Source organism: Pollachius pollachius (assembly GCF_949987615.1).
Source record: "Pollachius pollachius genome assembly, chromosome: 3".
In the NCBI taxonomy this organism is placed as follows: domain Eukaryota; kingdom Metazoa; phylum Chordata; class Actinopteri; order Gadiformes; family Gadidae; genus Pollachius; species Pollachius pollachius.
In genome coordinates, this window is record NC_136936.1 from 47,004,978 (window position 1) to 47,019,212 (window position 14,235).

The window sequence follows — 14,235 nt, forward strand, 5'->3', positions numbered from 1 at the left end:
AACACACGCACAAACACACGCACACACACACACACACACACATATATGTGTATCAAAATGTTGTTTTTCTTTAATAGTTCTCCAATACAGTAGCGGCGCCAAAGAATTATGATTGCTTGAGCTATGGGGGGCTAGATTATTTATAGCAGGGGCTAATACATTTAGACGCAACAAACATAACAAATAATACTACACACTATGATTTGGGACGAACAGCCCATCAAATCACACAACAAGCAGCCATGGTCATCATCACTGAGGCAAATCAAAAGTATAATTTCATAGTTCAGTTTTGTTACATTTAAGTCAGACCGATGTCTTCATATATATATATAATTATATTATTGTGCCGATCCCGGCCCTGGTCGCTAAGTGCCGCAAAGGATCCTGGGAGGCTCGGCGGCACCGAGGCGGTTGTGGAAGACGATGTGTGCTTCATGTGTGTGTGTGTGTGTGTGTGTGTGTGTGTGTGTGTGTGTGTGTGTGTGTGTGTGTGTGTGTGTGTGTGTGTGTGTGTGTGTGTGTGTGTGTGTGTGTGTGTGTGTGTGTGTGTGTGTGTGTGTGTGTGTGTGTGTGTTAACATAAAGGCAACTTTTAGGGTCGTGCGGAGAATGGGCCACGAGAGTTGCAAACTCCCATAACTTGGGCCCCCGTTGGTTCATTCCCATGCTGCTTGCCACAATATTATTAAAAACATATTATTTCCATAAATATATATCATCAGAAAATGACTGGGGGTTTTGGAAGGGGGGGGGGCTTTGAGGAGGCAGAGCCTTTTTCAGGGGGAGCTTAAGCCCCCGCTAGCCCCGCACCGCCCCTGCTCAAATGTAGCTGGACTGCATTGCAACCCTGCATATTGTATGCATCTGGTCGTTGTGGCTCAACTCATGAGCTAAAAACTTCCCATGACCACATGTCAAGTTTGTTAGTTGTATTTATTTAAAAGTGGAAATCAAATCAAACTAATGAAATAAACCACAGCAGAACCGATTACTACTTTCATTGCAATTTGGGTCTATTTGTTTTCAAGTAGGCTGTTTCAAAAACGAACCAAACATTAACCAAAGTTAAATAAAGCACAAAATAAAAAATTAAAATAATTGCAATATTACTGTTACAGCAAGAACTTAATAAAAGTCATCACTACACAAGGAGTTGTTCTGGTGTACGTCGGTGTGTGAGTGACAGGTCAAGGTTAGTGGCTGGTGTACGTCGGTGTGTGAGTGACAGGTCAAGGTTAGTGGCTGGTGTATGTCGTGTGTGAGTGACAGGTCAGGGGAGGGTGTGGTCCTGGTAGAGGAGTGATCCATTGAAGGCGATATACTGCATCTGAAAGCCCCCCGCTGTCACCGACGCATCCGAGAGAAACTTCAGGGTCATCACATTTCCTGTAAGGACAAAAATAGATAGTATTTTAGCACCAGGTGAGGTGGACACGCCCACTTGTGATGTCAGAAGAGGCCGATTTTCAAAACGGCTTGTGACGGCTAGTCATACTCACACCTGCTGGCATAATATGTCACCTTTTTGACATTTGTGCGGCCATATAATTATAAACATGCCCATGCTCAACATACAAGAATAATCTAAGACAAGAGAACTACCTCAATGAATTGAATATGAATTCTGTAACTTTCTTTCGCTGTAGTCTTCACATGTTTAAAGCAAAACATTTGTGTGCAAGAAAAGTATACTTCTGTCTACCTGGGGGACTTCACAGTCGTCATTAAATCAGTGTTAGGACGAATAATCAAACTTCTCACCACTGCTGATGATGTCATCTGGTAGGTCGTCACCACAGAACCTGCATAGAGACCTGGTTAGATACTTTGAACAAGGATTGCGTAATCGTATACAGCAGCATACTCTGGATTAGCATGGCATGTTATGGGCTAGTGTGGTATGGAATGGACTATCATGCTGTGGTATGGTCTAGCATGATGTGATATGGACTAGCAGGGTGTGGTATGGACTAGCAGGGTGTGGTATGGACTAGCATGATGTGGTATCTACCAGCATGCTGTGGTATGTACTAGCATGCTCTGGTTTGGACTATCATGGCGTTGTATGGTCTAGCATGATGTTGTATGGACTTGCATGCTGTGATATGGGCTATCATGCTGTTGTGGTATGGGCTAGCATGGCGTGATATGGGCAAGCATGGCGTGATATGGACTAGCATGCTGTGGTATGGACTTGAAATGTGTGGCATGAACCAGCATGGTGTGCTATGGACATACATGGAATGCCATCGTATGGTTCGACGGTCGATGGTTGATTTTTGTCATCCATTCTTAACTCTTCCATCAGTAATCTAACGATAGGCCGTTTTCCGCAGAGCGGTCGTTTTCGGATACATTTGAAAACTCTGAATCCGATGTATCCGGACTAGTTTGGACGTGTCCTAAACAGTACTGAGGATAACACACACTGACCCTGGCTGATGCTTTGACCCACATAAACATAACACCTGCCTGCTTACATCTACCAACACCTGTGTTGGCCAAAAGGGTTCAAAACGGTCAAAAAGTGTTCAGGGTGAGTTATCTTCACTAGTTTAGTCCACGACCGCGCCCTGGCACGTTAAAGCAGCAAATAGTTAGAACCATGGCACCTGTGTTCATCCTAGGGCTACACCTCTGTGGAAAGGTTACATTCCTTAATCTGCTCTGGGCCTCTTCAGGGCGGCAGGCCACGTACCTCCCGGCGAAGCCTGTGATGTCGTCGTAGCTGTCGTAGACCTCCAGGTAGTCGGCCATGCACGATGTGTCGTCCTCCAGGTCAAAGTCCAGGAAGTGCAGGCGGATGCGCTGGCCGTAGCGCACGCGGATGTGCCAGTAGCAGATCTGCTCGTCCTCGTACTCCTCTGGATACCCCGGTGTCCGGATCTGCCTCTGCGGCTCCGTCAGAATGCCTCCGCACTGCTTGGCTGTGTGAGACGTCACGTAGAGTTAGTGCTCAAACAACTGAGGGAGTGTGGGTCGTGTGTGTGTGTGTGTGTGTGTGTGTGTGTGTGTGTGTGTGTGTGTGTGTGTGTGCGTGTCTGTGTGCAAAACGAATGCAAGGTTGGAGAATAATATTTGTGGCTGCAAGGTGAAAAGTAATCATTCTGTAATGGGTCAGCTTGTTCTAAGGGCTCCAAGGGGATGCGTTGTTTTCAATAACCTCTGAGGCAAATCATTCCACGAACAATCATGCATTGAGATGTTATCTTGACGACATTTACTTTAATGATGGCATAACTGAAACACATTCTGCCCACTGCTATCCAATCTAATATGCACATTCATAGTCAACAAATGGATTTTTAATATTTTATTTCATGATTGGTGGTGGATGATAGTCTTATCTGTAACTAGTAAAGCACACTTTTTTTTTTTTTTCACTTAAATCTTTATTGCAAAACTCACAGACGTAAATAAAAAAATAATACAGTATGACTTTCTGCTAGAAAGTCATATTTCTAGCAGTTCTTCTTTTCTCTTCGTATCTTCATCTAAGCAATTTGATCCTGTCTATATTCCTCGTCGCCAGTTTTGGTTCTGAATATTGTCCATTTCTCCCACTTTTCTTCAAGCTGTGCTTGAAGAATATAGCCTTCTTACTAGCTATCAGTAATATTTTAACCAAATATTTATCTCTCACTCTTATATTCTCTTTCATAAAATTGAAATTGCAAAGGTATAGTACCATATAGCTCATTGGAATATCGTAACCTAGTATCTTTTGTACAGTTTCATGAACAATTACCCAAAACTTAAATACTTTATGACATTTCCAAAATATGTGTGAGTGGTCTGCAGAATGCTTTACTCCACACTCTCTCCAACATGTTACATCTGTGTTATTATACTTGCTCTTGACCTTGGGCGTGATAAAAAAACGGACCAGATTTTTCCAAGAGAACTCCCTCCAAATCCGCGAATTAGTGGACGTTTGATGTGATTTCCACATGTCTTGCCAATCATCATCCGAAATTTTCGTATTAAACTCTGATTCCCATTTTTCCTTTATGTATTTAGTTGAATGTTTAGTTGTCGTCAATGCTTGATATAAAGCAGATATGATTCTTATTTTCTTTCCTTTGTATGTATTCTTTAGAATTTGGATCACACCATTCACCCCTGTGGAGGGGTCTATCTCGATTTCTTTTTTATAATAATCTCTTAGTTGTAGGTACCTATAGAATTCCTGTTTATCCAAACTATATTTATCTTTCATGTTTTGGAAACTCTCCAGTGCCCCATCCTTCTCTAAAGTACACCATGCCGTGACCCCCTTATCTACCCACTGCCTGAATCCTTTATCATATTCAGCTGATTTAAAATTACTGTCAAATGCTACCCATCTAAGAACTTTTGTTTCTTTCTTTATCCTCTAATTTTCAATAACTCTGAACCATAGTTCAAGTGTAAATGTCGTCATTGAATCTATATTATTTTTAATCCCTTTGAATATTTCTTTATCGCCAATAAGGCTCTGGATAGGATATTTTACAAACTCTATTTCCATGTCTTTCCACTTAGCCGTGTAATCTGGCATACACCAGCATACAATATGCCTAAATTGGGCAGCGTAAAAGTACTCCTTCAGTTTTGGGAGACCCATACCTCCTTTATCTTTCGGTAACTGGAGAGTTTCGTACCTAACCCTTGGTCTTTTGCCTCCCCAAATAAACCGAGATATTATCCTGTCCCAGGTCACAAATTGGGTTTGGGGGATCTCTACTGGTAGGGACTGGAATAAATAAAGAAGTCTTGGTTGTACATTCATTTTGATAATCTCAATTCTTGAGTTAAGATCTAGTGGCAAAGTAGACCATCTTTCCGTGTCCTTTTGTATCTCCTGGCTTATCTTGTTATAATTGGCTTTATAAAGTTTAGATAATCCTTTTGTGATGGTAACCCCCAGATATTTAATTTTCTTTAGACTCCAATTTAAGTGGAATGCTTCCTGAATCTCCTTTGGTGGGGTGTAATTAAGTGTTAAAATTTGTGTTTTTGAAACATTTACTTTATATCCCGAAAGGTGTCCGTACATTTCCAGCAGTTTCATCAATACAGGTAGTGATGTATTCGGTTGTTCGAGGAAGGCTACCACGTCATCCGCAAAAAGTCCTATTTTATGTTCCTTGCCATTTACTATAACTCCCTTAAGCCCATCATTTTGGCGTACCGCTTGTGCCAAAGGTTCGATAAAAAGCGCAAAAAGAGTGGGTGATAAACAACAGCCTTGCCGAGTTGATCTCTGTATACTAAACTTGTCAGTTAGGTTTCCATTTATTTTGATTCTAGCAGTGGGCTGGTGGTATAATGTCTTTATGCACTGTATTGACTTATTATTGAATCCAAATCGTTCTAATACTTTATATAAGAATTCCCAATTTACCAAATCAAATGCCTTTTCTGCATCAATACTTACTAATATAGTACTTTGTTTTTTCTTTTGTGCTTGATCTACAATATGCAGGGCCCTTCTAATGTTATCATGTGTCTGACGTCCTTTAATGAATCCTGTTTGATCTTCCTCTATCAGTTCTGCTACAAAAGTATTCAATCGTTTGGAGATAATTGTTGTATATATTTTGTAATCTACATTTAATAATGAGATTGGTCTATAGTTCTGACAGTGTTCCTTGTCCCTTCCTGGCTTTGGGATGATGGTTATAATGGCTTCAGCCCATGATGGAGGTATTTTATTGTTATGAAGAGTCCAATTAAAAGAATCCAAAAGTAGTGGCGTCAGCTCTTTCCCGAACATCCTGTACCACTCTGCTGGGTATCCGTCACTACCTGGGGATTTATTATTTTTTAGTGTCTTTATTGCATCTTTCACTTCTTCTATAGTAATATTGGTTGTTAATGTCATATTTTGCATACTACCAATTGATGGTAAATCCAAAGAATTTAAAAATAGCTTCCTTCCCTCGTCACATTCAGATGTGGGTTGTGTATATAGTTCCTTGTAGTATCCACAAAAAATGTTCTCTATATCCTCCTGTTTATCTGTTAATTTACTTGCATGTGGATCTCTGATTTTATGTATACTACTAAGTGCTTGTTGTTTACGTGTACGTTTCGCCAGCAATTTAGTCGCCTTTGAGCCTGCTTCGTAATAATTTTGTTTCAAGAATTTGTTCCTTTTCTCAACCTCATCTAATAATATGTCATTTATCTTTTTTTTAACTTCCTTGATTTGTTGATATACCTTTGGATCTTCTGTTCTTTGATGTCCCTGTTCTAATTCCCTCAGTCTCTCAGTATGTGTTCTATATGACTCTAATTGAATTCGTTTTGCATGCGCTGTTTCCGCTATCAATTTCCCCCTTATCACCACCTTCATGGCATCCCATAATATTGTTGGGTCTACTGCTCCATTGTTGTTTTCCTCTATGTACCTTTTTATTTCTGCTTTTACCTTCTCTTTCCGTTGGTCATTGTTCAATATTCCTACATTCAGTCTCCATACAGTATTTCGTTTCCTGTTACTTAAACATATTTCTAAATAGAGTGGATTATGGTCAGATACGTCTGCCCCTCCTATTTTACATTCCGTCACTCTGTGTTTATCTCCTGTATTCAGTAGAAAATAGTCTATCCTTGAATGAACTTTGTGTGCAGCTGAATAGTGCGTAAAGTCTCTTTCCAAAGGATGCAGACTTCGCCATATATCTGTCATCCCCATCTCTTCTAGTGACATATTGACAAATCTTGTTATGTGCATTTTAGTGCTTTTGAGACTCGTTGTATCTATATTGTGATTCAAGACGACATTTAGATCGCCCCCACAAATAAGGATTCCCTCTGTTTCTACTGCTATGACGTCAAAAATGGACTTGAAAAAGTATTTGTCGCTTTCTGGGGGCGCATATACATTTACCAGTGTGATTGGTTCATTTTCTATTCTTCCTTTTACTATTATATACCTTCCTTCTTTGTCTTTGACTTCCTTTTCGTAATAAAATTGTGTTGTGTTTGGTATTAATGTTGCAACTCCCCTCCTGCGTCCCTCTTTATATGTACTGTAGTATAAGCTCCTGTACCCGTATCTTTTCAATTTTTCATGTTCTAATCTAGACAGATGTGTCTCTTGTAGGAATATAATTTGTGCTTTTTCTTTTTTCAATTTTGTCATCACCCTTTCTCTTTTCATTGGTACATTTAACCCATTCACATTCAGCGACATTATTTTGATGTTATTAGTAATTTTCTACTCTCTGAAAATATTCTCCCAAACCGTTACAAACTACATAAACCTGAACATGAACATACACTAACTGAACACAAACCAAATACCTCCCGAACTTCCAAACATGGGATAGTCTTTTACTCCTCCCCGCGTCCCCGTTGGTGGGTGAAGGGGATATCCTCATCTCTAATAAGGGCCCCTCCCTAGACCTTAGACCTAGGTACGCGCCCAACTTGTGGGGTACCACAGCGCCTACAAATGTCCAACTTAAATACCTCGACCTCTCCCAGTCGGTTCTTACTATGTTATGTAAACTAAAGAAGTCCGAAAATGTTCAGATACTCACACTGTGGATCTATTCTTCTGTCAGTCTTTTTTCTTTTTGTTTGTTTATCCACTTAGTTCCGTACAGTGATTATTAATTAGTCTTTTTTATTCCAGTCTGTTAGTATGATCCTTTCCCATACCATTATTTACGCAGAACTTATTAGGGTGATAGTTTTGTAGTTTGTCTCTTGCTCGTTGCGCCGGGTCGGGTGCTCGGTCTTTCCCTCTCACTCGCTGCCACTCTGCCGCTCCTCGCATCCTTCCGTCAGCCGCGGCTCCGGTGTCTCCGCCTGGTACATCCGCAGTGTAGCCTCTTTCCTCTTTCCTTCATGTCCCGCGCCGCTTCAATGGCACTGTCATACATCTTTGCTCCGTTGTTCCAGTGTATTCGCATCTTGGCGAGCGGCGTCTGGAAACGAATTCCCTTCTCCCTCAGTACTCTTTTAATGCCCGCGTATGCCTTTCGTTTTTGAACAATTTCTGTAGGATAATCATGATCAAAGAAGATTTGTTTGCCTCCTACTTGTAGCTTTTTCTGCCAAGCTCTCTTCAAAATCATTTCCTTCGTCTCGAACTGTAGAAAGTTGGCAATAGTTGACCTGGGCGCAGCGTTCGGGGTCGGTTTCTGGGCTAGGGCTCGGTGGGCTCGCTGGATCTGAAGGTTGGTCCCCTCCGGGAGCTCGAGTTCGGCTTTTAGAAGCTGCTCCAGGTATATGGCTGTCGAGCTCCCCTCTGTGTCTTCCGGTAGCCCAAAGATTCTGATGTTATTTCTCCTTGATCTCCCCTCGAGATCAGTTATTTTCTCTTGCATTCGGCGCGTCTGCCCCATCATCTCCGACAGCGCAGTACTGGCCTCCATTTTCCACTCTTTGACTTCTGCTATGCGCTCCTGAGCCTCGCTGACGCTCACCTGTTGTGCCTTTAGCTCGTTGTTGTTGTCTTTTAGCCGACGGTCTATTTCTTGCCGGAGGTTGATGATTTCCTTCTTCATCTCTCTCTTCAGCTCGTCTTTAAATGTGGCCAGCTCATGGCGTAGTTCTTGTTTAAGATCATTGATGTCCTTGCTGATAGTAGCAAGCCCGACTCTTAGCGTCTCCGCGCTGTCCATTTTCCCGGTTGTCCCTCCGTCGTGTTCGCTAACCTCGTGTTCGCTAGCCTCGTATTCTGAGATTTCTTCCACTACGGGTTGCTCTTCTGCTTCGTTTTGCTCTTTGTTGCTTTTCTGACTTCTTTTCTTTCTTGTCCCACTCATATTCTAGTTTTGTTTATCGAATTATGTCTGAATAGTGGGAATATTTTACCGACTCTGGAGAGCTAGTTAACTATGCGTCTACTCTCTCCGCCATCTTCCCGGAAGCCCCAAAGCACACACTTTTTTAAGTGCCTTATCACTACAGCTTTGATAAAAAAAAAGAAGAGGAAAATCCCTCCTAATGGGGCTGAATCACAATGGTCTTTGAAGCTGGTAATGCTGTTGTGTGTTTTGTGGATGTTCACAGAACGCAACTTGAAGTGCAGAAAGGGAAAGTAAATCCCAGCACTGAATGGGGACAATCAATAAAAGGTGTGCCAACTGTGCAAACTGGGATTTAATTAAATAGTAACAATAATAAAATGTTAATTTTCTCAAGCCATATGGTCTTCATTCACACATCCAGATCATTTAGACTTTTTTTTTTCCGACTAAAAAGTCCAAACAGCACTTGATTTTGACATTTCAATACGAACCATGTATTCGCAAAAAAAATGTCTGTTTTATATTATTGTATAAACTTCTCTGTGCCTCTATGAGCTCAGTGTCAAGGTTTAACCTACATAAACACCCGTCATGATCACGTCAATGAGATCATGGCAGCAGGAGGGAAAACTTCAGCACCACTTTGCTGCTGACTCACAATGACACAAGCAGAGTGGTTGAGCAAACTGGTGCCTGATGGTGACAGCAGCAGCCCCGCGTCAGCCCAGAGTCACCCCATAATCAGCCCATCGTCAGCCCAGAGTCAGCCCTCACCACCCGGGATGGCTCCTCTCCTCTGCCGCCCTGCTGCCCCTCCTACCCGCTGAACTCTCATCCTGAGCCACAGGCTGGACTTTCTGTGTGGTTATCCTTGTTCGGAGGGGGTTGATAGCTCGCACGCTGGGAGAGAGATTGGGCTACTAGATCTCCAGAGGCTGGATAGCGGCAGTTCCTGTTTTATAACCAACACTCTCTCCTGGGGGCCCGTTTATTTTCTGATGGAACCGGGCTGCCGAAGTTGGAAGTCAGGTCACTTTTCCAACACATGTTTCAGCCCGTACAGTGATTTACTCAACCTCAGCCCTCTCCTCTGACTTCTGGGTCTGACTCAGACACTCACTCATGGACCACTAAAAACCCACACCCAAACTTCCTCTTGCATTCACCATGGAGACGTTCTGCATGCATGCATACTCACTGTCTGGGTTGAAGCAGAACACGTCCCACCTCTCGCTCTTGTTCTTCCGGTAGCCGTAGTCTATGATGCCGATCTTGCCAAAGCCACAGTGGGCGCCGGCTTTGACGATGGGGTAGCCCACATGGCCCTTGTCGAACCAACCCGCCGAGCACACGTGGAGACCTAGAGCCCCCGCAAAACAGAGTTCATAAAAGACATGAAAAGGGCAATAAATGAAGCAAGGAAAATCGACATTTCCTTCTTGGTGTGACGTGGTGCAGGGAAGCAATCCTTGTGTGGTGTACGAACCCATTTCTGTCGTAGGTACTGTAAGTATTGCTTTCTCACGCTAACTTTGGTTCTAGAGAACAACTGGAAACTCAAGTCTTCAGGGGGTATTATATAAACAGCATCGCAAGCTTCCTGTTACTCAGGATGAATCTGGCAACGGACCCCAGCGAGGGGAGCCGGGCTTTAAAGGAGACAAGGACCTCCTGGTACAACTGCCATGGGGAGTGGAGGACGTTGGTGGTGTTGGTGGAGGTTGGGTTGGGGGGGTACTCCGCTGTAACCACTGACAGATTACCCCAACCCGAGGCAGGCAGAGGGGGGGAGGGGGGGCATGGGAACACTGAACCCCTGGAACATATCGTTAACTGGCCCCTTTTACTGTTCTGCTGGAGCTGCGTAACATTGGACATGGAGTTTTACAAGAGGCCCCACAGGGAGACGCTTTCTATCGGGCGCAGAGGAGAACCAGCTTTGTTCACCTCTCTGAGCGAGTTGGGACTCCCCCTCCCCAAAACTTTAAAGGCATTCCGCTGGGTTTACAGCGATGGACTACCTATCCTGGTGGAATGTTATAGTTTAGATGCTAATCTCATGATGTGTGTGTGTGTGTGTGTGTGTGTGTGTGTGTGTGTGTGTGTGTGTGTGTGTGTGTGTGTGTGTGTGTGTGTGTGTGTGTGTGTGCCAAAATGATACTGACCTATTTTGCGTGCAGCCTCCAGTTGGTCATGGGTGGCCAGCTTCCCTCCTTCAAATTTGCAGACAGCTTTTGCCTCTTTATACGTCAGCTGGTATCTGCCTTTGCGTGATTCCCTGTGGTATACACCAGCTGCTTGCTCTGTCAGAGAGAGTGAGGGGGGGAGGGAGAGAGGGAGAGAAAGAGAGAGAGAGAGAGAGAGGGAGAGAGAGAGAGAGCACAGTCATAAAACAGTGTATTCCCTCTCATGAACCAAGATAAATACTGACACTGACACACTGCCAGTGGCGTCCAGTTGCAACAACAATGATTATCCGCATCTAGGAGAAACTGATACACATATCAAGAGTTTCTCTCAAAGAAAAGAGATTAATGATGCCCTAGTTGTGACATTGCTGGCTTGTTCAGTGTGTGTGCGCGTGTGTGTGTGTGTGTGCGTGCGTGCGTGTGTGTCTGTTGGTTTGTGTTTGTGTTTGTGTGTGGGTGTGTGGCCATGGTTGGAGGGGGTGTGAGGTCTCTCACTGAGGTTTTGGTATGACGCATGACACTACAATACAAGGAAGAGTGAGTTCTATAACAAATTTTTCAATATTTATCAGTTGAACTTATTTTAAGATGTGTTTTTCTTTAAACCTATTTGAGATAACTGTATTTAATGTGGCTCTGAAGTACAAGGTAAGCAAGTCTGTTGGAAGGGTTCTGGAGAATATATAAAACACCCTTATCTTCTAAGAAAATGAGCTGATGTGAAGAGGACAAGTAATCCTAAATATTCTCAGCCTATTTATGATTAAGAACCTCCCAATGTTCAGATTGATTAGCATGTTTGAACAATGTCAAAGAAAATCGATGATATAATGATGCTTAATAATGTAATTGGAATAGGAAAATGCCACATTGGTGTCTAAATTGTGCTCTAGCCAGAATGTAAACACAAGTTGAACAGCTCATTTAAAAGACATAAAAATAAAAGCCTAATCTCAGTACAGAAAGCGCAGCCTACAAATATGCCTGATCGGATATGGCCGATTTGAACGAAGAAACCAAAACAAATATAGAAGAAGCGAAGCATTATTTACCCAGCCATATTGAGTTATGAAACACTCCGTTTTGGAATCCCCACGAATACGCCTCATCCAGCAGAAACCCAAACAGCCAGAGAACAGCCACGACGCGCATCCTGAGGCAGTGCGCAACGAGCCTCTCTCCAAACCAGATGTTCCACGGCGCTGGTCCACGGCGCAATGCTCCCCATCTGGCGCAGCCTCCTTATATGCCCTGTCACTGCTAACCAGTGAGCGGCGTTGCTCAACACCGGGATATTCCTGCTGTGCTAAGACTACGTAGTGACCATTTTCCAGGAAAAGAGGTTCTCCTGTCAAATGCTATATAGGCCATACGTGGTGGGGATGACTAGATTTACGCATGGGTAAATTATAAACTGGCCTCGACCAATCCAATAGGCTAGATTTAAATAAAAAAAGCGTAGAAAGTGTCATAACCCAAGTTCAAAACTTTATTTAAACGGTGGAATATCCTAGCTCCACAGATGGCGTAAAGTTATTTGGATGTAGGCCTAGGCTAGGCCTACCTAGAGCACATTGGACTTTTGACAATTATTTTGGGTTGGTAGACCTATTAAGGCCACCGTAATAAGTAAACCAGCACGTGTTCCCAACATTTATTTTTTTTTAAAGAAATTTCCTGAACATCATTCGGAAATAAAACTCATTCCATATCAAGTCCTTGGTTTACTTGTATTGAATCGGTTCCAGATCCAGAGAAGAGGAAGTGACCTATGCCTTCTGAATGCTGCCCGTGTCCAACAGCCCATTTAAAGGCACACATGGAAACTCAGCCTCAGGCACAGTAATTGTCATATAGGCCGCGTTGTTTAAGCAGATTTATCATCATTACCACAATGTTTCCAACAGCCACGCCGAGCCTAATTGCTCACAGCTTTGAGTAGGCCTATATAGGTAGACTGGCTCTAAACCCAAGTTACCTCTGCTGATGTAAAGTAGGGCATATGACTGAGAAAAGCGTCAACCTTTTCGACTGAAAATGAAAATTTAAAAGTAACGAATTCTGGCCAACAATGATCAGGATTTTACCAAAGCAGCTGCTTCATATTTGAAACACTGTGAGAAGACCATCCCTCCAAAAAACTGTCCCTAGCACCTCCTGGCACGTGGTTGACCTACATGTAGCCAGCCACACTGATAATGATCCTGAGGTATAAGCCTACCAATTAATCTTCTGACAGTAAATATTACTGGAGTAATGTTCCCATAATGGTCCTCTATTGTTGTAATATTACCTCTCAATAGCCAACAATTCATTGTCGGTTATGTGTTTGAGTTAGTTGGTTACTTGTTCTTGTACAGTACATGGTAAACGGGCAGAACTGAGGGTCTGGAATCAAGAACAAGATACAAACAAATTATATTGAGAAAATAAAAGTTTTTTTTTTTTTCCTAAATAATAAGTTAGATTATATTCCTACCTTTCTGAACTGAATGACGAAGCTAAATGTTACCCGGTGAAAGCATCAACTACACAAAGGAATTGCTGTTCAGGCAAAGTTGCTGCATCTAATGTCTGCACTCAATTTCTGCCGACCACATACACACACACACACACACACACACACACACACACACACACACACACACACACACACACACACACACACACAAACACACGTACACGTCATACACAATGTTGGGGGTAGCGCTTCTTTTATTGTCGAGACTTGCAGCCCTTAATGTGGCCACTTGGACAGTAACTCAAACTGCACGTGGTCGCCGAACACAGCGGGCTGATGTGGCGGAAGGAAGACGCTATGACGACAGATGGACACATGGATGAACGACCAAGGGGAAGGAGGGGAGCCGGGACCTAGATGGAGAATAGTGTCATTGTTCTGCGGTTGGTTTTACACTAACGCCCACACAGAGGGACGCTGCCATGACTTCATGCTTACTGGCACTTGAAACCTCAGAGGTGGTTGGATTAAAACGTACACACAAACAGGCGTATGCGTAAACACCCAACAAAACATGCACACAGACTCGAGAAAACCGACGCCAACAGCAGATCGACACAAACACACAGGCAAGTACACAGACACACTTAAATGTAATGTAATACTATCATTTAAATCTGGGGAGATGATACATTAGATATGCTTCAACAGAAGACTTTCACGATTTCCCCATTATGTTGTAACTCACAACCTGCCAATGCTTGGGGGGGATAGGGGGCGGGGATAATCGAACCCATTTGGACCCCTCAGCGTTCGGGACAAGACAGCAAGAG

The 14,235-nt window shown here is 43.0% G+C and overlaps 1 protein-coding gene across 1 annotated transcript; it reads right to left on the reverse strand.

The window, feature by feature from the left end:
- Window positions 1-1,171: 1,171 nt before the first annotated feature.
- On the reverse strand, window positions 1,172-12,093 carry tnfaip6 (tumor necrosis factor, alpha-induced protein 6; the record flags this gene model as incomplete). The annotated part of the gene is made up of 6 exons (XM_079731486.1): window positions 1,172-1,388; window positions 1,764-1,804; window positions 2,701-2,929; window positions 9,951-10,112; window positions 10,918-11,055; window positions 11,994-12,093. 6 exons carry the CDS (start codon window positions 12,091-12,093, stop codon window positions 1,273-1,275), a joined length of 786 nt encoding a protein of 261 aa, XP_079587612.1. The 3' UTR covers window positions 1,172-1,272.
- Between the last annotated feature and the right edge of the window lie 2,142 nt (window positions 12,094-14,235).